Genomic DNA, 25,413 nt, shown 5'->3' with positions numbered 1-25,413 from the left:
AATTTCCAAAGACATATTAATTTTACTTCTTTATTATAAAATATTTCATAATGATAAATTGAGTAAACACAAAATAATGTTTTGACTTCTTTTGTTAAAATTTTAAAATATTGATATTAATAAAAAATAATGAATTATATAGCTGTGCTGTTTTTTCTTGATGTAAATTGTTACATCTCTGTCTCATTGTATTATTCCAGACATTAAAAGAAATTAGATATGTTTACTTTAATATATAAGTTAAGTTAATTAGAATCAATATTGAACATATTATTTTATTCACTTTTATTCTAAATGGTTAATATCGTTATAGAATTCTAATTATTATATTTAAAGAAGTGTACATAAACGTACCTCTTGGTAATCAAAACTTTAGTACGATAAAAATTAGAAAATAAAATATTGCATGAGTTTTGTTTAACACTTAAAACAGTTGTTAAATTTCACACATATTACCTCACTGATACCGCCAATCATCCAAATGAATGTTTTTGAATACAATAGATGTAAAGATCTCAGTTTCTAGATGTAAAGATCTTAAAGCTTACTTACAAGATACTCGTTTCAAAGACTGAGTAGTCCTTAATTTAATTTATAGAATTTATTTAACCATTTCTTTCAAAATAGTGTAAATATCTTTAACAGTGAAATAACAAATTTTTTAAAGGTAATCTATACAATTTTTAAAATTTTTCAGCATTTCAGAGAACAAACAATCTTTTTTTTAATCATTCGTGACCTTAATTACCATTGAAACAGCACAAAATCAATTAATTACATCAATATACATTAAAAGGTTCTGTTAACTATTTCTGCTTTGATAAAAGCAAGAAATTTAATTAAAAACATTAATTAATTAAAACAATTAGAATAACTATTTCCTATTTCAATGCAAAATCAAAAACCACAGGATAAAAGTTTTCACTGATAAAACTAAATTTCAATTTAATTTGGTTCAGCCATACTTTAAGTTTATTTTACTAATAGTTGTATAAAAATATCAATCATTGATTAGTGTCTTAAATTACTGTCAGAGTTAAACATGAAGAAACACGAATTCTTTGTTATTCTAGTAGACTGAAAGAAACAAAAGTGAACTAATTTCCTTATTAGATTGATTCAATGCTAGGCCAATAAAAATATATCTTTCAAAAATTATTTTTTATGTTGAAATTCTGAACTTGCAGATAGAAAAAAAAAATATTTATTGATGATAAGGCAGCTTATTTCTTTTTCCCAGTTGCAACGAAACCTGCCCAGATGGACAATGGGGAAACAACTGTTCAAGAAATTGCTCGTGCAGAAATGGCGCTGCATGCAATCCAGTCAACGGAACGTGTATCTGTTCTGCTGGTATTTATTTTATAATTGCCCTTATACCACAAATTCTTTTCTTAAGCAACATTTATTCACTCAATTTATAGCTATGAAAATATTACAATTTCGTATATTATTCAATCCCTAAAGATTTGTCATAATTACCCGTGACAAATATTCGGCAGCACTGACATTCTAATATTTGGGATTTAACTTGTTTAATTTTCTCGTTTCGTTCTTTTCAAAATTTTGTGCCGAAATTAAATTCAAACAATATTTTGTGTTATTAATTTACAGTTTTCTTCTTTTAAGGATGATATTTTACTTTTTATTTTAACAGAATATTATTTTCCTATTTTAATTTTAATAATTAGTTTTTGTCTATTGTCTTTTGTATTTTTAATAAGATTTCAGTCACTTTTTTGTTATTTCGAGACCCTATTAGAGAATGCAAATTGCGAATTAAAACCATGAAATACCAAGCCAGCAATACCAAGTTCTTAAAAAATATATATATAAATAAGATTTACAAATGATATTCATAAATTTTTAGTGTTTTATTGAAATCCAAAATAAATAAATGAATATAAAAAATTAAATACTCGAAATATATTCAATGAAAACTTCCTCATTTTGTTTTTGCACGTTATTCTAATTATACTTCTTCCAATATATATTTTCTTTCTTAAGAGATGTATAATTACCGTTAAAGTATATAATGCAGTTATTTCATAGAATACCTAGTTATTCCATGAAATAACTGATCATGTCCGTTAAAGTGTGTAATATGTTATTAATTTGACACTTAAACTAGTTATTCTATGAAATAACTAGGTATTCTATAAATTAACTAATGAGAGACAGTTAAAGTGTAAAATAAACAATTTATCTAAAATGAAATTAAACTAATGATAGACAATTAAAATGAAAAAGAAGCAATTTATCTAATTTATGCAGCGTATAAATGGTATTTATGGAAAAGTACCATAAAATCATTTGTTACAACAAGGATTACTAAAATGACACTTGGAATTCCAAAGAACATTATTTCTAACACAAAAGCATTTTTTGTTGACACACATTTACCCGAACATTTTTTAAATCCCTGACCAGTACCTAAACTTTGAGCTGTAGTAACCGACCGGAGCGATATTTCTACATCCGGTACTTCTTCGATTTTAATTAATTTTAGTTCGCAGACACTGAACTGGGATCGGGAATATAATTGTTTTATGCGGCCGTTTCTTGTGCAAAATTGGAAAAATCCTTCTTCGGTTATTTTTATGATGATAACTAAAATAGATTTGGCATCACCTTTTCCTCTGTCAATTTCAGGCACTGGAATACGGACGGTAAACCCATGTAAATGTATTTGTCGTGCGAGATATATGATATAGATTATTTTACACTTTAACGGGCTGCAGATCGTTATTCTAGGAAATAACTAGTTAAACCATGAAATACAAGAGAGTTTTACGCTTTAACGAACACGATCAGTTATTTCATGGAATAACTAGGTATTCTATAAAATAACGGATTTCATACTTTAACGGTAAAATATATACTTAGTTAGATGGCAATAAAATATTATGAAAATTAAAATCATTAGACTTAGGAAAACATTCTTTAATGTATTTAAAAGTTTAAATGGTGAGAAATCTACGGGAAAGTTGTTAGCATATGAACAGAGAAATTGTTGGTGTTGCCAAAATATATATCAAAAGATTCCATTTCAAAAAATATAGTTTAATCATAAGTAGTTTAAGATTTTTACGTTCAAAGTCAGAAAAGAAAATTATTACATATACAAAATATTAAATAACTAGTATGCAATGTAAATCCCTTATAATTTTGTCAATAGAATTTAATTACTCTTTCAAAATTGAGTTTCATATAAAATAAGAAATTTGGAACTTGTTATATGAATCATTGTTATAACTTCTTACAAAAATTTCATCTAAATAATATTTTAGAAAATTATTCACATATTTTGAGAAATGTGACCTCTAACAAAGATAAGGATAAAAGGAGATAATTATACTTTTAAAGCACAGCGCTTTTAAGGAACTTGCCTCCATTTGGATGATTCATATACGAAACAAAGAGAACAAGTATAATGTTATGAAAATAACATATCTATAATGTCTTTTACATTTCGATGCTTAAAAGTACTTCAAAAATTATGAAATTATTATGATATTACTAAAATAATTATAAAATTACGAAAAAATTATGATATAAAAAATAATTTTGACAAATCAGATAATAACTATATTATATATTCCATCCCTACAATAGCTAAAAATCTAGTTACTTAATCAAATTTTAATAAAATATCTTTTGTGAATAAAAATCCTAAATGTGCAATATTTTCTGATTTTCAAGGATCAAAATATAGAATTTCATGGAAGGGGCACTGAGAAATGAAATTGTATCGATTCCATTCTCTTTAAAATATAATACATAAAATAAACCGTGGACGTAAACAAGGAGATAAGATAGATATAAAACATTTTAATTGTCAGCAGGTTAGTTCAACTCTTCATGAGATTATTCGGTGATAATTATAAATATTCTTCGGAGCACGAGTGCTGTAATCCGCTGTGGACCTTAGTTCAAATTTAGTGCCTCTTATTTCGAAGTAAAAGAAAATTAAACTGAAGAAAAAGAAACGCATTTATAAAGGCTGTTTTTTTGAAAATTTGGTTATTATTTGTTTAGTTTGCATTGCTAAAATGTTAAATAAATGGTAATTGTTGAATCTTCAAAGCTTTCAGTTTCATTTTAGAGAAATGAATAGTAATCACAATCCATTAAAACATTTTCTCGGCATATATTAAAAAGAGGGAAATAATATTTTGAGTATTAAAATGACTAAACTCCTTGCTTCTTAAATAGGCAAAACAATTTTCGGAACAATAGAATTTAATTTTGCTCTAAATAAAAAGAATCTATGTACATTAAATTAAAAATCCATCTTAAAGAAAACCTTATTTAAAGTCTACTACAAGTGCACCTATATTTAGAAATATTGTCTTTTTTCTTCTGTAGACGATATACAAATAAGTTTTATTTTTCTGAAGCAAAACAGTAATCGATATTTGTACAATAATTCTTCTTCATAATTTTAAAATAATTTTTTGTGTATTAACTTCCTTAGAAATAAAGAATCTTGAAGCATAAGAATTTTTCAAAGATTCTTCAACGATATCTTGAGTTATCTGTTCTAGATTTTGTGACTGATTGCTCTTAAAAATATCAGCTATTTGCTTTCAGTTACATTAATCATGAGATAAAAGTACAATCCTTTGTTAAATATAAATATTAATTACGAACACTTTGTTATCAGCCTTTTCAAGATTTTTTTTTTATTTTAATAAATAGAATATAATGGATAAATTGCATTGATTTAATTTGCAGTTTGTAATTCTATGCATTAAATTTAACAGAAAACGGGAAATATGTTTATCAAAGTACTGCTCAGAAATATTTCTTTTTAAGGATTTGATGTCGTATTACAGAATTGATATCATTTTTAAATGATAAAAATTATGAAATAATGAAATTAAAAGCATTTTTTTAAGATATAGGCATAATTTTGCCTCTGTTAATTTTTTTTTAGTAATACAGATTTTCTATGAAGATTTTTTTCGAAAACTGATATTGAAATTTGAACTGTATGATAGAGAATTTGAAATTAAGAAATAGTAATTAATTAAATATTCGGATATATAGTATATTAATCACGTTATAATAGGTCTTTGTGAGACAAGGTAGTCGGTACTTGGTCATTACCTACTCCAAAAGACTTTGAGTTTAACAAATAAAAGGAAAGAGATAAAATATATTTATGCGTTTTATAATATTAAGTTTTGTACAATAATTTTAGCAGAAACTGGAAGTTTGATAAATACATTTCTCAAAAAATATTTCTTTTCATGGATTTAAGGGGCAAAACTTTTTATCACAGTATAATATAAAAATTAAAAAATACACATATCGAGAGATAATGTAATCAATTCATTATTTTAAAAATGTGATCACGATTGGCTTCAGGTGGTCTCATTAAATTCAGAATTACCTCATTTAAATAGTATTCGCATTACAGAAAGGTGGTAAAAACGGTAAACATCTCTGTTTTATTAGAAATTTTTTAACAATTATATCGAAAGAAATAATACAATATAAAGTCAGTTTTGTAGCAAATTTAACTATAAGAGTATTTAGATAAATGAATATATATTACTATCCTATAAATTCTAGAAACTGTTTACATTGTTCAATACTTTAGACTTTTTTTTAAATTTTTACGAATTTCTAATGCACGAATATTTATTTTTCAATATCAGGTTGGACTGGCATCAGATGTGATGTCCCTTGCTCCAAAGGATCGCATGGAAAAAATTGTGCGAAGCGATGCGATTGTATGAACGGTTCCCACTGCCACCATGTTACTGGTGCTTGCATATGTGAAGACGGTTATATGGGAGAAAAGTATGAGAATCTGACGATAATTTCTTGATTTCCGAATGAAAGCCTGTTTATTGGCGATTTATATTTTTGTAAATTACTTCGATATCAGCATGTTTCTGTTTGTATCCTGTCTTCCATATGGAATTTTTGTGTTATAAAATGCATGATTCAAAAATATTAAAGTGAAGACCTAACTGTTGGAGATAGAATCACCAAATTTGACACTAGTTAATTTTGGATAGTAAAGTTCCACTTACGAGAGGTGCTCCGAAATTAGATTACATTTTAAATCAAACGATAATTAAAATCTTAAAGTTTTACTTCAGTAACTACAATAAGCATTATATTGTACATAGTTTATATTTCCACCAATGTAATTAACTTTTGAATAATTTTTTCCCCATTTCTCTGCAATTTTTTTACCAGTTAAAAATATTAAAAATATTTTTTGCACTAATATTTTTTACTATTTTGGTTATTATAATAATGCACAATCTCAATGCGACAATATTAAATGAATTTTTGTGGGCATATTATCGTTGCTATAATTACGAGTAGATTTTTAAAAAATAATACTAAAACAGAGGAATGGAGCTTAAAGCATTGTCATGTTACGAAGTTTTGAGCTGGAACTTTTAAATGAAAATTCAAATCTTCTTAAACATTTTTCCAAAAACATGTATTGTATGTTTTAGTATAACTTGAATAAATATAGAATTTCTACAAATTCAAGGTTTATATACTAACTAGCTGACATATAGGTTAATATGCAGACAAAATATACAAGCTATCTAGTTATTGTAGCGACAAATTTATTTAAGATTTTAGTGTTCCAAGCCTTGTTTTATTAGTGAAAATTTCATAAATATTGATGTGACTACTTAAAAGTGGTAAGATAAGGGAAACTCAATTGATAGACTGCTCTGTCTTGACACCTGGCATCGCCAAATAACGTGCCCTCTACTATTTCCATATGTTATTCATTTTTAATTTTTTTCTTTTAGAATTGCTTTAAACTTTCCTTTCTGAATTTCATTTTCATAACTTTCATTTCTAAAGGAATCTTCTAAATTTGTCATTCCTTTTAAGTTTGTCATCGAACTCCCTAATTATACTTCATGATAAATGATATGATGATTATGATAAATGAAAAATAAACAAAGAATTTCTTATCACATTAAAGCTGCTCTTATGTTGAATATAATAGTATCTCCAATGGAAAGATGCTTCAATTTCTTTATTTGTTTCTCAATCATGATTTTTAAATCAAAATAATGTGTTTAATATTTTTTAGATTATTTATTTTTTTTAATAATAATAACTTTTGCTACTCAGCAAATTGTTATTACTAATGCTAAATCTATAATATTCCTTGAAATCTTTTCTGTTTAAGCCAATTTCTAACATATGCAAACAGAAAAAAATAATATTTTTAGAAAAATAATTGAAATTTTACCGATTGATCAAAGAAAAACTATAATTCATGTCACGTTATTTCCTCGCACTCAAATAATATTTATAAACTCAACCATTAAATGTTGACTTACGTTGGTTAAAACATAAAATACAGCAAAATTTATAGAATTTTATATTTAGTACAATGATTAGGAAATTGCATCTTATCGTTTCTTATTCTTTTTCATGAACATTAGAAACGGCGCAAGTATTGTGACTTGGAAGTGTCTTTTGAGAGAAATGAAACAAAATGAATAAAAATTATGTATGCCCTACTTCCATTTTCATAAAAAAAAAACCTCAATTTTTGACCCCAAAAAAATACTCAAAAGAATTTCAAATGGCGATAGCAATCTTTCATTCATGAAAATGTTTTAAATTTGGTTTTATGGATTTTGGTGTGAATTCAAAATATTGAGATTTACTGTCTTGATTGTCTGTACTGATTGATTGTCTTTTGAAGTCTATTAAACCTCTCATAGAAGGAAGAAAACCGTTGCTTCAAAACACTATTAAGTAATTTGAAGTAAATTTTAGATTATAGGAGCATTTCAGCATTGTATTTTGTGTAGCAAATAATCTTTGCATTAAAAAAAAATCCCACTCTATTACAACTTTCATTATAAGCAGTTATGCTTATCATATAATGAAACTGTTGTATAATATTCAATCATTGCGCATTCTTTAAGTGTTGTATAATATTCAATCATTGTGCATTCTTTAAGTGTTGTATAATATTCAATCATTGCGCATTCTTTAAGTGTTGTATAATATTCAATCATTGCGCATTCTTTAAGTGTTGTATAATATTCAATCATTGTGCATTCTTTTCCACTTAAAACATTGTGAATCATTATTGATAAAGGGAAAGTAAATATAGTGTGTACGTATCATTTTTCTTTCCCGACCAATTTATAGTCTGCTAATATAAACGATACTAAATCAAAATCAAGAAATTATTTCTGTTTAAAATTATTCATTTGTTTCAGATTAAATATTCATTCATTATAAATTTAGATCAATATCATTTACCATCTAATTCTCTCCTCTCCGAATTCTAAGAAGAAATAAAAAAAAAGAAAAGAAGAAATCAGATAAATTCAGTGATGACAAATTAAACGACGGACCAGAAGGTTAAGAAATAATTTAAACAATTTCAAAAAAATTTTTTCATGAAACTTAATAAATTTATTTAAAATTTTAACTTACTGAATAAATTTCTCTACATTGATAATATAATTTACTTGTTCCTTCTTGGTCAAAACTAAATATTTTTTTTCAACAGATGTGAGAGAATATGTCCTGCTGGTTCTTGGGGTAAAAACTGCTCGGAAAACTGCACGTGTCAAAATGGAGCTCAATGTCATCATTCGACAGGATACTGTGATTGTCAGTCTGGTACGTACAATTGTTTTGTTTTATCTTTTGGTATTATACCTAAAAAAATAGTACAGCATACTGAAATCATACATATATATTTTTTATCATGTGAGAATATTATGTTGCTTTGGTTTCAGGTTTTTGAAGCCTCAAAATGCGTAGGCAATAAATTGGTGAAGCCTCAAAATGGGTAGGCAAAAAATTGGCGATTTATCGCTTTTGAAGCATCAATTTTTCGCTTTTAGGGTTATTAAAAAATAATACAGAAAGGTATCACATTTGGAAATTTATCGCCAACTAAAGTTACAACTTGATTTCCAAATTATTCATTCTCTGAACTCTTACGAATTGTATTAATTTAAGTCATTGACCAGTTTAAACCGGTTTGAAACAATCACGAGACTATCAGATTACGCATGCGTCTATATTTAGAAAAACGATGGGCTTTTTTCATCTCAAAATCGGTCGAGCTCCAAAACGTTGTTTGCCAGTTTTAAACTTGTTAATGACTTAAAAATAATAATGCTCTCACATGATAACTTGAAATTTGCGATCGTTAATTTCATTTTTTAAAGTTATTGCACTTCATTTGAGAATAATTTGGACGCTTAAAATATAAAATTATTTACAAATTGAAATTTGAAACTTTTCATAAATTTATAAGTGCATATAAAGTACATTATCTCTAAAAGCATAATCATTAATATTAATTTGGAAATTCTGGGGCGGTTTATTAATCCATTCCTCAATGCTTCGTCTTTATCTTTACTTATAAGAAAGATGAATGGGTGTTTGCATGGTATATATATGATAGCGTTCTACCTGTCAAACTGTTTGACTTACAGCGGTCACATTCGGCACATATATACTTTGGAGAGTGAAAATAGGCACATCGGAATGATTATTTATATATATATATATATATATTGGAAATTTTAACTGGCATTTTACTTAATTGAAAGTTAAATGGCATTTTACGGATTTCTGCAATAACTTTTGAAACTATTATAGCACAAAAACTATTTTTACATCATTTTAAAGTTAAAAGAATATCTTTTCAATTATAATTTTTTCATTATACATTAAGTTTCTATTTTTAATGAATTATAAAAAAATACTTAAACCCTATTTTCCAAGAATTTATTTCACACGAAATAAAATTAAATTGAACCTGCAAGAGCACGCTATGTAGGCGTGGGAAAATTAGCTTCTGATTCATTGAATTCCATATATTTATATGTTTATCTTAAAAATTTATACTCATAGCATATTCTTAGCTCAAAATTATTTTTTATTTAAATAATGAAATAAACCAAACAAAATAGTAAATGTTTGACACATATTTATTTGTTTATGCTAAAGATAAATAATATTTGTTTAGCATAAATAAATAAATTTATCTACTATTAGATATGAATTCAAAAACGTTGGTATTTTTTTATTTCAAATTTTAGATTTGAAAACAGACGAGATCTGAAAAGACCTCTTGAATTGAGAATTTAGAATACAGAAACTATGCTAATCATTATTAAATGATTAGAAAAATTTGAGTTGTGATCACCGATATCTGGTTCTTGTACTTGCTATTTTTTTCTTGTCTGTTAGAAATAAAACTAATAACAGCATTTGTGTCAGTAATGCAAAAACTAGGAAAGCATTCATGCAAAGAGATAAGAAATAATTAGCTTTATTAGGACTATGATTTATGGATAATAAATCAGGAGCTATAAAAATTGATATTTCGTTTAGTAAGTGCCATGGGTTTGATTTTCAAAACCAGCAAAAAAGAAAGAATGTTTTGCTTTCAATTATTCTTTTATAAAAATCAAGTTGGCCAAATTAATGGATATTCTTTACGAATAGAATCAAATTTCTTTTCTTGCATACATGCAGTGCATATAACGCTAATTGGACCATATTTATTGTAGAATCCTGAAACCATTTCTTCGTAAAATATTAGAGCTAATGATAGTTATCAAACGAGCATTCCTTAGCATGAGCTATTATTATTTTCCGTTTGAAAGTTAAGTAGGTGCCACCAATTGTCGTCCTGCACAAATAAATGCAGTCCAAAAGTACAACCACAATTAGCTGTATTACATCTTAAAATATTACTGTTAACAGTTTAGGGCATTACTATTTAACATTAGATCTTTAATTTTTTTTGATAATTTAATACATTGAATTAAACGTATCAAATGTTAAAAAAAGCCGTTAAGCCGTTATCAAATGTTAAAAAAAACGTAAAAAATGTTAAAAAACGTCAAAAAAACCTAACGAGCATATTTTTTGTGTGCTTGATGACAAATGTAAAAATATAGTGAATAATGCAAATTTAACTATAATATATAAATTATAAATTAATATATAAATTAATGTATTTATTTCATTTTGGTCCAAATTTATCCATTTTTAACAAATTATAATAAACAAATTAATAACAAAAGAAACTAAAACTTAATGATTTTAAGAAAATAAATCAATATTAATTATTCTACGCATTATCTAAACATTAAATCGATTATATAAGTGAAAGTAAAATTAAAATATTATGACAAGTACATATATTTCTTCTTGCACTTCGAGAATTTCATTCTAATGATTTTATTCTATTTTTTACTTTACTCTTAGGTTGGAAAGGTCATTATTGTGAAATACCATGTGATAATGGAACTTATGGATATTTTTGTAGCAAAAAGTGCAACTGCAAGAATAATGCGACATGCAATAAAGCAGAGGGCTGCATTTGTACTGTTGGGTACACAGGCTCATCGTAAGTATAAAAATATTATCAAAAGTACAATTTGTAGGAAAAAAAGATAATGACATTATTTGATAGAGAATAGTAAGAAAAACTTTTCAAAAATCTAATCAATAATGAGAAATAAAAACAAAATGATAAATTCCTTTGTGATTCATTTTTAAAACATTTATTACGCTGTATTTCGTGGATATGTTGTTTTTTTACTCTCATAATTATTAAAAAAAATGATATCTACTACACCCCGAAACAGTCGGAGATGTTGAGTAAAGAAGAGAACAACTTGCTTGTCATTGGCATATAATAGTTACGATATATTAACTTTTAGCATGAATTAAACATCTATTATGGGATTTTTTTTCCTTTTTTTTTTCTGGTGATTACCTGGCATGTGATTAATAGTGTTCGAAAACAAAATTTGTGTTTTAGACGCGTTTTTCTCAAACGATTGTAACCAAAATTTGACACAAATCTACAATTGTCACAAAATAGCATACCAAATTTTATATAATTAAGTCTCTGTGTTTTGGAATTATCACGTTTATTTGTTTCTGAGAGTACATACCGACAGAGGATCAGCCCCTTATTGGATTTGGTTGAAAATTTGATTGATATCTCAACTATAGATATTAAGTGTACCAAAATTTATCTGCCTAGCTCTCTTAACTTATATTTGAAGTAATAGAAGTCAACATATTAACTTATATTTGAATAGCCAAATCGAAAAACTTTCATTGAATTAATTTTGCTCAAATTTTATATATATCTTCAAATATGGTATGATGATCATATACCAAATTTCATCCGTCTAGCTTAAAGGTGTTTTTGAGTGATATCTGTCACAGAGAGACAGAAAGAACTACTGCCAAAAATGTGTTTTTCGAACTCAGGAAAATGTGGAGATTTGTCAAAATCTCGGGTTCGAATTATTTGAAGATTACTATATTTATTTTCTGCATAGTTCATATATAAGAAATTAGAAAATATTTTCATGATTGCAGATAAAATATTGTATTATTAAAAACATTTATAGAAATTGCAAAAAGAAAATTTTAAGAATTCACAGGAAAAAAATTATAATATAGTAAAATCTCAGCAAAATTCTTGCTGGTTTTTTTATATTAGAAATTACCAATTTCAATTCATTTGCTCTTGAAATTTCGTTTAGAACAAATAATTGAATTCTTCCTTAATTTCAATAAACGTTGCTGATTCAAATATAAAATAGATCGGATGAATAAAATGTTTATTTGATTTTGTTAAGAAAATATTTTGATTAAACCACCAAAATTCCGATCAAAAATTAATTTTAAGGTGCGCAGTGATTAGATAGTACATATTTCTAAAGAAAAAGAGAAGAAAGAAACAAAAAGTGATTTATAATTACGAGAGACACATAAAAATTAATATATTTTACTTTTATTTTACTAACTTTACACACAAAAACTCTCACTGCAGCAATTACAAAATATTATTACTTAATTTTCTTAGACAAAACTTTGGAGAACACAACAGCAGTTTAGGATTTTGAGGATACGTAGTTGTTAAATTTACATCCTGCGCAGACAGTTAAAGGAAGAAAATGGTTCTCCTCTCCACATTTTGAGACAATGCAAAGGCACGAGCGTTGCAAAAATTATGTATGTGTGCCAAGATCTCAGATGTGCTAATTACTGGAATTTAAAATGTTTGGGCAATTTACTTTGACTTCAAATTTGAACAAAAAAACTTACAAAAAGAAACAGAAATACTAATTGTAATTATGTAATTAAATTGTAATTTTCATATACAATATGTTGGTGTTTTAACAAAATTTAGTTTATATTAACTGTTTCACTTTGAATCGTGGAAAATCATTTTGGAACATGGTTTGCCTTGAATTCTGGCTAAACCTAAATATTCATTTAAATTTTATTTTGTGAAATTTTTAACTGAAAATATTTAATTAAATTTATGATTGCTTCATTTTCAATATCTTGGAATTTGTATTTAAGAGTGGACTCAAACTGAATAAAAATTTCGAGCACTTTTCTTTTTTTACTAAGGCAACCACATTATATAAAACAATACAAAACTTAAACATAGATCCTATAGTGTCGATAAAGCACTGAAATATCACAAAAACTAATATAATAAACAAAAAATATATAAGCTGAGATTATAAATATGCTATAACACATATATAAAAATAGAATTTGGAAAAAAAATCTTTCTACTATTTAATTTCTTACCTGACCTATTTTATAAGTTTCTAGGTGCGTGCGTGCGTGTACTTCTGGGAATGAAACAAGACATATATCACAATCTACAGCAGTATTTATAAGCAATGAATTTTAATTATTCCAAAACAAAATAATAAAAAATAAAAATAAATGAACATGCATGCTGCTATAAATTTATTTCTTTTTCTTTTTCATTCTACCTTTCCTATAATAACTCTTTTCAACTGAATGTTTATTAAAATTTTGCTATTAGTATTGGGTTTTTTTTAAGTATATAACATCGACATTTGAAATACTGATTAAAAATTTCGCGGAGCTATTGATTATTTTATAAAAAACAAATTAAATTATTTGCATTTACAGCTAATTTAATTAAGGAATTTAAAACTTTAATTTGGGTCAGTGTTCTGACACAAATATATCTAATAACGAAAAAAAAAAAACAACAACAGAATAATGGAATCGAAATAATGAAAGAAGTAAAATAAATTTTATATTTAATACAGCATAGCCCAATTGTATGCTCATTTTTTTTTCTTTAATGAAACATGCAATCTTCTACTGGAAAAAAGGAATAATTAATTTAATTTGTTCATGATGTGTTACCAGGATTATTTCTATACTTTTTGAAGAAGAGGATGTGTTGATGGTAATTAAAAAATACTGTCTATATGCTACTTCCGGGCTACATTATTTTCGATATCACGAAACAAATTCCGAAGCTAATATGTTGTTTTTCTACCTCCGTTAGCTCCAATATTAGTTTCTTTATCTTGCTTAATTAGAGAATTTTAATTACAGTTGTTTCTTTTACTATATTTGTGCTGGTTAAAGCTTCAGTGATGTTAACAAAACTTTCTATGTTTGCCAATTACAACGTGTTGCAAAAGAAGCAGTATTATTTGAGAATTTATCATGATGTTATTATTTTAGAGGATTTTAGGAATCAATTTCAACATAGACGTTGAAATGAATCGGATAGAATTTGATTCAATTTCAAACATGAATTATATTTTATTTTTATTTATTTAAATGTTATTTTATTTATTTAAGATTTTATTTATTTAAAATTTATTTTTGTTTATTTAGAAACGGTAACAAACATTATGATAACTTTATCTTTCCACTTGCTTTTATAAAATCTAAAATAGAAATTTTAATTTCTGAAATTGAAAATGATTAATCGTGAAATTAAAAATTGACACACTGAAATTAAAAATTGATTTATCGTGTTTCTTCTTCTTTTTTAAGATGTAATGAAATTTGCGGCAACAGAACGTGGGGTTTAAAATGCGCAAATTTGTGCAGATGTGAAAATGAAGCAGAATGCGACCCTTTCAATGGAAGTTGCACATGTGCGGCTGGTAAGACAGACTGTTTTCAGTTTATATTTTTTATTAGGATTCATTTGGGACCGTTTTCCGTTTATTTCTCCCTAGCTTTTACTATTCTCAGAATGGCTTTGTGGCAGTTAATTTATTTGTTAACATTTTTTTTTATAAAAGTTTTGTTTTTTAATGCGCAAAATTGCACCATGAAAAGCATTATAGAGTCTAGGATTCTTTTGGGAATCATAATAACAAACTGACTACTCCGACACGAAATTCCGAACTCCGAAGGCACACGCAAAAACTTGAATGACCGGACCGCCGCAACAGTAACACGGGTTGGAAGTGTGGTTGAGTGCTAAGAGCCATCACCGGTCACGGTACAAACCTTCCCTAAGGAGGTACGTCGCACTATCGATGGGAGGAGACAGACCCCCACCTTTTCGTGTACCCACAAGGAGGGCGAAAACCAATTACCATACCGGAAGCTTTTCATTCTCAATTACGGAGTGCCCCTCAAACCGTTGGACGTATTCTTTTGGGAAATAGAATCTAAAATTGCGAGCATAGAGAAAAAGATATAAAAAAATATTAATGATTTTTTTTAAAAAAATATTTAAAAATATTGTTGAAAAAAAATTTTCAGCTCGAAAATAAGACCCATATTCTTAACTCGAAAATAAGGTCAATATTATCTAAACATTGATTCATAACTTCATGTAACTTTGTTTTTAATGTTTGATGAAGATTAAAATTCTCCATTGAAAGCAAGTTGCAAACACATACATGAGTTGCCATTCACTATATTTAATTGATTTTTGATTTATTCTTTAAAACTTATTAATTAATTTTAGGAGAATTTAGCTTTTTGTGGTTTTTAAAATTAGTCCTTAAAATTAAAATTAAAATTTAGCAATCTACAATGTTTCGAGAAATTAAATAATAGTAAAATTTTTCGATACAATAAGCTTTCTCATAATAGATAAAATAAAATTTATGTAACTATAAATATTTTATGTATCATAACATTTTATATAAAATAATACATTTCAATAAAAATAAAGATTTTACTTGCGTTTGTTTGCTAATGTTAAATACATTTTTTTTTCTTTCCCGCATGAGATATTTACATTAATGAAGCTTTCATCAGATGAAAGCATTATTTAAATATTTCCAATATTTAAATATTTATTCTGCTATAAATACTTCAAATTTTACTCTTATTTATTAAAGTATAAAAAGAGATTTAACGAATTTTGGGACAATTAATCGAAGAATTAAAATTTCATTAGCATAAAAAATCGAGGGATTCATTGGGTATATTATCTAACTAAGAATAAAAAAAGTTTATTTGAATGTTTTAAAAACAAGAAAAAGAGTTTCAAGAAAAACGATTTACATGAGTTAGTTGAAAACAGAAGAAATTAATGAAAATAAATTTTTCGATGCATACTTTATGAAAAGGGAATACAAAAATTGATTGTATCATAGAAAATTAATGGTTTTGAAATAAATACTTTAAGGAAATTCAGAAATTATATTTAAACAGATATTTTCGTTCTACATAACATTTCATTATATATTTTGGCGTTGTAGTAATTATGAACATTATTCTTTAACATAAATTTAATGTTATCTCTGATAAATCATTAATATTGTATTTATAGTTTATTCCGACATATGATTAAATTAACTATGAAGAATCGTTTTATTTAAAAAAATTAAGATAATGTATAAATTGAATGGGAAAATATTCTAATTAATCCTGTTTTTTATTTCTATATTTTTATTTAGTTTATCGAAATTCATTACATTCAGTCAATGTAATCTCTGTTATTGTCATAAAAGCCTTTATTAATCACAAGAAAGGATTGATTCTGATTCATTACATTACCATTTAATTCATTATATGACATAAATTAAATTTGTTCATAAAAAAATTATTAATTTCTCCAGTTCTTGTAATAAACAATATAATGAAAATAGGCGTGATTTGCAAATTGAGTATCACTGTCAAATTACAAAAACAAAATTTACACACAAAAACACATTTGAGGATACAAAAAAATCCATAATTAGTTTTATTCTAAAATTGAAATTATTTTTAACGTTTTATGAACCATCTGTAAATGTCTATTTATGATTATTTCACAGCATTTCAATTGAATTTGATGCCATTACCTTACCATTTTTAATTTAGAATAAATGCCTTGGATGAAATGCGCTTGAGCACAAAGAATATCGCCATTTGTGGAGGGAACTATAAAAAGTTTGTACTAACTGTGCTAACGAGGAATAAACTTAAATTCACGAAACTAAAATAAACTCTTTCTTAATAGTAAAGAATTGTTATAAATGCTTTATCCTTTGTATGCATAATTTTTTGCTTTGCGAATAAAATAAAATTAAATGTTTTTAAAAGTTTATTGAATACTACAGTTGTCACCTTACAAGGGAATTAAATTTCAAATCCCATAATTCATAAAACATTTCAAATCCTTTTATAGTAAGTACAATTGCTCAAAAATATAAAGTTTCTGTGATTATTTCTGAAGACATTTTCAAAGAAAAACGTACAAAATTGATACTATAGTTGTCACCTTACGAGGGGATGTTCCCGAAGTGTCTTGATACTTACCGAAATGCTTACTTAAAAGATGAATTTATGCTACTATTCTATGATAGTTTGTTATTTTAACTGTTGTGTTCCTACGCTCATTTTAATTTCCATAAATTTCATTTGAATACAATAATAAAAATGATTTCAAACAGCAATTAAAATCAAAGTAAATTCATAATACAGAAATATGTACTAAAATTAGAGTTTTTATTAAATATAATTTTTAGCATGCATGGATATTTTTGAATTAGAATATCAGGATGACCGAGCTTCACTTTGCAGGATTATTTTTTGGAATTTTGGTTTTTTCGCAGAAAACATTCAGATACGAATCACATTACATATGAATTGAAGTTTTTCTCAAAGATTTCCAAAGCATCATAAACTGCATATATTGGCTACAAATACACATTATAAGTAAACCGTGTGAGTTCCTTGGTCAAACCAAAGTAAAACGTGTCCAACTTTGATTTGTTGCTAGAATTTGGTAATGTTACTTGTATGATAAGTTGATTGGTTAACACAATAATTGCAATGTTACGATTGGATGTGACCCGAACATATTGGTATTCGGATAATGTCATAATGTGCCATCTTATAAAATTACCAGTAGGTTATAATCCAATAACAACAATGCAAGTATAACAAAAATTAAGAAATTTTGCCACTATATGGCATTGCCAGCATGAGTGTAGATAAAAAAAAGCTCTATAAGTTAGTTATTTAAAAAAAATTTAATTTTTCAAGAAAGAAACTTATTTAGATAATCTTCTATAGATACTTATATAAAACTTATATATAGCTGTTTTCGAGATACACGAAATAGATTGATATATATAAAAGAATTGTTCGTTTTAAGTTATAAGATAAAAAATAAAAAAATGTTTTTATTATTGAAAATGTTGATTTTTTTTACTTTTCTTTTTAACATTTTATTACAAAACTATATATTTATTTTAGAAAATTGCGATAATATGTTTTCAACTTTATAACTTGAAAGTGATTCATTTGTTCATAATGGTTACAGATCTATTTTATCTTATATTTAGGCTTCCGAAAAATCTAAAACCGTCAAGTTTTAGGGTCGCAAATATATTTACAATATATCCTGCAACTCTGGAATGAACATTTTTTTATCACATTACTTTTTTTCTTAATATAGGATGGATGGGTGACCGATGCCACATTCCTTGCAAACCTGGATTTTATGGGAAATATTGTGTGGGAAAATGCGATTGCCAAAATGATGCAAGATGTGGACCGAAAGATGGAATTTGCAATTGCACCGAAGGTTATTTTGGAAAAACGTATGTTCTGCTTTCGAAATGCTACGAATTTTCTTTGATGTTTTTTTCAGTATACTATATATTTTTTGCGTTTTCATAAGTGCAAATATTCATATTTCTTTTGTTTTACTAGTAAGATAATTAGTCTAATGCATTATTTTTAAAATATATATATATATATATATATATTTGGGATGTAAAACTTTTGATAACTCAACTCTAAATGTTTAAAATGATAAAGGAAATTGCTAAGTTTTGTAGTTTAAGAGAAAACATTTATTTTATCATTATTATTATTAAACATTTACTATTTTATTTTATTATTATTATTTATTTATTATAATTAAACATTTATTTATATCATTTATTTTAATAAATAATAATTTTTTATTTTTTATTTATGTTTATGATGATGTTTTACATCATAAACATTTATTTATTTTAAACATTTATTTTTACATTTATTTATTTATTAAAATTATGATAATTTTAATTTATCATTAAAAATTCAGATTTTAGATTTATATTTATTATTGATGATTATCTTTTTCAAAATGTTAGGTATTTGTTAGATAAATTTAAATTTTTTTTATCCGTTTTAGATGTGTTTAAAAGTTTTAAATCGTTTAACGAAATTTAGGAAATAATTGCATCAATAATGGGATATTTAATAGGGGAGAGTTGCCACAAACAGGTTATTGCTTAGATTGGAATTGGTAATATAATTCTATTAAATATTGGCCATAAACTAAGCAACTTATATTGTGATGATATAAATATGACTTGTAGAATCATTTTTTTAGAAAAAGTGCTTTGTAAATAGAAACATAATTTTAGATCAATGATAAATTAAAATTTAATTTTTGTGAATAAATATATATTTGTTTTATTACTTGTTTCTTTTCACAATTCTTTTTTAGTACTTTTATGCCTTTTAACTATCCATATTTGCTTGTTTTGATTTTTCAATTTTTTATTCCATGCCCTCATTTTCCTATTGAGGCATTTCATTATAAGACTCTTTCTGGACATTAAGTAGAAAATAATAATTCATTATTTATTAAGACTAATGAAGCAAAGACATAAATGTGACATAGAATTTATGATAAATATTTTGCAAAGATCGAATAAATGAAGGATTGCGCTCAAAATGAAATAGTTTTTACAAAATATGTTTCAATAGCTAATTGTGACGTTTTCGAAGATATTTATTCTTATCTCCCATGATTAGGTGCAATGAAACCTGTCCTGATGGCCTTTGGGGGCACAATTGCTCAAGTTCATGCCCTTGTGAAAATGAAGGGAAATGTTCGCCTACAACAGGGAATTGTACTTGTAAGCCAGGTAAAATAACACTATTCTGAAAATGAAAAATGAATATGCAAATAAATTATAATACTTTTTTGAAGACTAAAGGATATAAAGCCTCTCTGTAATAAATCTCTAAAATTCTTCACAAACAAAATGTTTTTAAATAATTATTGCTTTTGTGAAAATTTAAAAAAGAATCTAAACAAATAAAGTGATAATCTAGATAGAAGCGAATTAAATACAAATCTTTGACACAATGATATTTAGGAAATCATTATATCTACGATATGAAATGCGCAGATATGACAGCAAAAGCAAATAGATAGAGACACGTAGCCATACTGGATTTTAATTAAAAATTACTTTGAGACGGAATTTAAAGTATATTTCAATTCCCTTGATGTTCAAATTTATTTAACACCCTAATAAAATGATATACACAATTTTGGACATTTATTGTTGTTTCATTCCACATAGGAACATAAGGAATATCTAGGAAACTTTAAAGGTGTCCAGGCAATTTACATCTTTTGAATTATTTAATTAAATTACGGACTGAAATATCAAAGTATTTTTCAGGCTAGAATTTGTTGTGCGATTCAGAGACGTGATTATATGCTATTGGGGCGATTGAAACATGATATTATTGTGAGTCTAGTTTATATTCTTGGGCTCGATTAGTTTATATTTTTGTCTTGAACTAAATCCACAATAAGCAGACAATTCAGGTGATAAATATTAATTCATTTCATTCAGGCAATGAATATTGGTTAGTATTTAAATCACGAATTTTTAAAACGTTTTTATTAGTATATAATTTTTTTTTAATAAATGATCAAAACTAAATTTTCATAAAAAGTGTACCCAAACAGAAGTGGTCAATGGGGGGTGCAATTAAAAACAGGTTTATAACTAAATATAATTATCAAAAAATCGTTCTTATTATTGTGCTCAGTGTAAGTCAATTAAATTTCACAGTTATTTTTTTCCTCCTTCCTGTGCTTTTTTATAATTGTTATTTTGATCTAGCAATTTAAAATTTTCTCGCTTCATTCTAGATAAAAGTGTTTTTCATTTATAATTTATCATTTCATTCATTTTCATTTATCATTAGTACTTAAGGTAAGGTTTCCTCCTTTGAATGATATGAAAGCGAAAATGATTCTTTTGCTGATATAAAATGTACCTTACCTTATCCATGAATCCAGCCTAGTCTCTTTGGCCTCTACAATATAATGCACAAACCAAATTTTTGATTCGAAAGAATTTTTTTTTTAAGTTTTTAATTGCTTTGAAGAAAATTGAAAATTATCTTCTACTAATTTATATATATACATATATATATATATATATATATATATATATATATATATATATATATATATATATATATATATATATATATATATATATATATATATATATATATATATATATATATATATATATATATATATATATATATATATATATATAAATCTGAATAAATTTCTACTTGTAAAGCTTGATTCTATCTTAAATTTTAATAATATAGCCTGAATGAAGTTTATATTTTCTCTGATATTTTATGTTTAGGAATTAGATTATAATATCAAACCATTAGTTATTAGATCATAATTTAAGAAGCACAGGCGAAAAATTAGTTTCTAAAACGCACAAATTTTGATTTATTGTTATTGGTTACAAAAAAATATAAGAAAAAAGAAAATTCTTATTTTAGTTAAGAATTACTTTCAAATTATATTTATTTTAAAATCATATAATTAATATACAAAAAAACAATTATTTGATTTTCTTTATTAACTCCAAAATTGCAATATATTTCTTTTCAGTTTTTTTTTTCCAAATTTTATTTAAGGTGAATACATTTTAGAAATAAATATTTGACATTCTGCTTTATATTACTATATTTTCTGAACAGGATGGATTGGAGAAAACTGCAGTCTTCCATGCAATAACGGAACATATGGATATAACTGCAGTGAGATTTGTAATTGTGAAAATAACGCTACCTGTGATGCATCGTCAGGATGTATTTGTACTCCTGGATATCGAGGAATAATGTAATGTCAACCATCTTTAACAAGTGATCACTAGTTGGTATCTTCATATTTTATTTTGAACACAAATGGCACTTCAAGGCAAAATGTCTATTAAAATTATTTTAAATTCATCACTTTTAATAATATTATATTCATTCGGATTTTTTTTAAATTTTGCAGTAATTTCCCTTGCTAATTATTAAAGTGAACGGTTACTGATATAAACCAGATTTAAAATAAATGTGGAATATTTTTTTAGTATTTTGCTCATTTCTTTTTAGAGATTAATATTAGAGATTTTTATATTCTCTTCAAGATATTAAATCTTGAATGTATTTGTTGGTATATAATAATCAGTTAATGCTTCAATTATTGTGCGTCTTACAATGAATTGTTACAATGCTTATAAACTCTACAATTTTAGCTATATATTATTTCAGAAAATAAAAAATAAACTAAATTTGAATTAATATAAAATTGTTTTTGTAAGCATCTATTTAAAACGATAAGTAAAATAGGTACCACAAAATATGCAGTATTTGGATGTCGAAAATATCTTTTCAGACGGAGGTATCAAATTTAGTATACTATTTTAACTATAATATTTCGATTTAAACAAAATAAAAATATTATAACTATTTTACCACTTCTATCTATGGTGCTAAGCTTGCAGTTGGCTTAGCTATTTAATCGAAAAAAATTACAGAAATAATAATTTTCTCTATAAATTTCATCTTGGAATCGTCGATATAGTGGCTTAATGCGTTAATCTCTCCAGTATTCCGAAACATATACATTCTGGATTATATATTCTACAAAAATAATGCGATATTCAATGATTATTTTACAATCTTCGAGGTAGAGGGAAAAATAGTATTTTTTTGTAAACCGCAGTTTGAAGATGACACCCAAGTCAAAATTCACATTGAATCAGATCTTCAAATGTTGAATATATGAAAAGACAAACACTGCTATGTATCTGTTTGTGTATAAAATTCATCTATTTATTTGTCTCATAGTAACAAGTTTTCGGAACTGAGCTTATAAAAGCTAATCCAACGTGAGAAAATTATCCATTACATAAATATGGTAGTTTGCATGCATACATCCTTTGCCATTTCGAGTGCAATCACTGAATATATCAATAATTTCAAAATAAAATTCGCAGTGAAATTCTTGATTTCCGTGATATTTTGGATTGACTGACTTCGACAACAAAAAACTGGAATTATAAATTTTATTTTATGCATAAATTGAAATCACGTAGTTGTAATGGTATGTTTGACCATTACTACTATGGAATTAAGACCAATTTGATAAATTGATTAAGTATGACTAAAACATTTTTTAGACATGAGCTCAAACAAATCAAATTTTTATAATCATTTTGTATTTTTATATTTTGTATGGTAAGTTTTAGAAATACTAAATTATACAATTTTTTATTGCCTTGAGATGCAGTTAGCTTGCAGAATTTTTTAACGCTCGTCCCTTTCTAGAGTATTACTAAAAACTTCTAGCATTTCTTTAAATAATTTTATTAATAGCATTGCAAGTTCCTGTCAAATGTTATGACATTTTCTTATCATGTCGTAATTTTTGTTTTTACATAAATGTTACTTTTAATAAAATGTTCGATTCCCTTGGATGTCTAAAATATTTAAATTTTTCTTTTCTAATTACCAGTCCTCATTTATTAAATGTATTTTTAGTATGTAAATAAACCTCGATGGATTAAGATTACAATAGTAATATTCACGATAAAATCTATCCCCTGCAAAACTTTAATAGTATATACAAAAAATGAAAATGAGTAATTAGTTTTATAAGAGATTATTAGATATATTCGTTAATTAAGCTACTTATAGAAGAATAAACAAAAAATATGAACGAAATGTTTTATCTTAACTGAATAGACTGATGAAAAATAACAACATAATTTATTTTTCCTATGGTTGCTTTAAACAAAATTTTAGCAAATTCAACCTTAATACTTAAATGTTTTAGTGATATTATATATAAAAGTAATTTCAAAGGATTATGTTATATTTTTATATTATGAGTTTTAAAAGATTTCAAGTATTATTATCAATAAAGCTAATTAGAATTATTTACCAAAATTTTTCACGAAGACATCTTTTTAAATTAAATATACATTGAATGTTTTATTTCTTATATTTTTTTGCAATCTTGTCTACATCTGGCATCATTAATTGTCTAAAGATTATAATGCACGTGAAGAAATATGATCGAAAATGAATTAAAAAAAACTTATTATACGATAGCTTAAACAGAAATAAATAACAATTTATAGCAAAGATAAAATGCACCAGTCTTCGTTTCATTTTTTTTTATCTATTTGTCTAAAACTATGAAAAGAAGATAATTATTTTTTAAACAGGTGATGATTTGAAAATCACGGTTCTGAAGGATTAGAGGGATTAAAGGTCTAGAAAAATAGATTTAAACGCTTAAAGGATTAACCGATGAAACTTGAACTATTTGGTTTTTGAATAATTTTTTTTTTGTCTAATTAGGAAGCTAGGATCAAATTCATGCCGAGTGACAGTATATTTTAAAAAATTAGGTTATTACAAAAATGAATACATGTAACATTTTTAGAAATATAATGATATGAATTTTTAGAAAATGCTTGTGAGTATTTTAGATATATATACATTATATAAGCTATTAAATAAGAACCAAAAATTTAGCTTATTAATAATTAAATAAGCTTATTAATAATTAGCTTATTAATAATTAATAATTAAATAAGCTTATTAATAATTAGCTTATTAATAATTAATAATTAAATAAGCTTATTAATAATTAGCTTATTAATAATTAATAATTAAATAAGAACCAAAAATATTACTGAGATAATTATTTAAAAAAACACATTTGAGTGATAATACCATAATAAAATTATGTTTCTATTATTTTAATGACCACATGTAGTTGCTTAAAATAATAAGTTGATTCATCAGGGTTTTTTAGCATGGCAAAGTGTGTTTGGCAATAAAAGTTTAAGGTAAATAGCTGCACTCTCTTTTTTCTCAGAAGAGAAAATCTCATCTTATGGAACTAAGTTTCATTCAGATTTGCTTCTTTCTCTTTGTCAGCCTTTGCTGCTTTGATCCTTTCGTTCATTTTCAAACGCTTAGAACAAAAAGCAACTCTAGACGAACCAAAACCAATAATGAATCTTTTAAGGTTTA

The 25,413-nt window shown here is 25.5% G+C and overlaps 1 protein-coding gene across 1 annotated transcript in view; it reads left to right on the top strand.

The window, feature by feature from the left end:
• The window catches only part of LOC129962201 (multiple epidermal growth factor-like domains protein 10), a 66,030-nt gene that overhangs the window by 14,927 nt on the left and 25,690 nt on the right, over positions 1-25,413 (top strand). Inside the window, exons 7-14 of the mRNA XM_056075941.1 lie at positions 1,241-1,353; positions 5,667-5,811; positions 8,531-8,643; positions 11,257-11,398; positions 14,860-14,972; positions 18,719-18,863; positions 20,074-20,186; positions 22,075-22,216. Coding sequence (XP_055931916.1) covers positions 1,241-1,353; positions 5,667-5,811; positions 8,531-8,643; positions 11,257-11,398; positions 14,860-14,972; positions 18,719-18,863; positions 20,074-20,186; positions 22,075-22,216 — 1,026 coding nt within the window. The remainder of the gene's footprint in view (positions 1-1,240; positions 1,354-5,666; positions 5,812-8,530; positions 8,644-11,256; positions 11,399-14,859; positions 14,973-18,718; positions 18,864-20,073; positions 20,187-22,074; positions 22,217-25,413) is intronic.

This window comes from Argiope bruennichi, chromosome 2, assembly GCF_947563725.1.
Source record: "Argiope bruennichi chromosome 2, qqArgBrue1.1, whole genome shotgun sequence".
In the NCBI taxonomy this organism is placed as follows: Eukaryota; Metazoa; Arthropoda; class Arachnida; order Araneae; family Araneidae; genus Argiope; species Argiope bruennichi.
The sequence above is the reverse complement of the archived record's forward strand: the minus strand, read 5'-3'. Positions and strand labels throughout refer to the sequence as shown.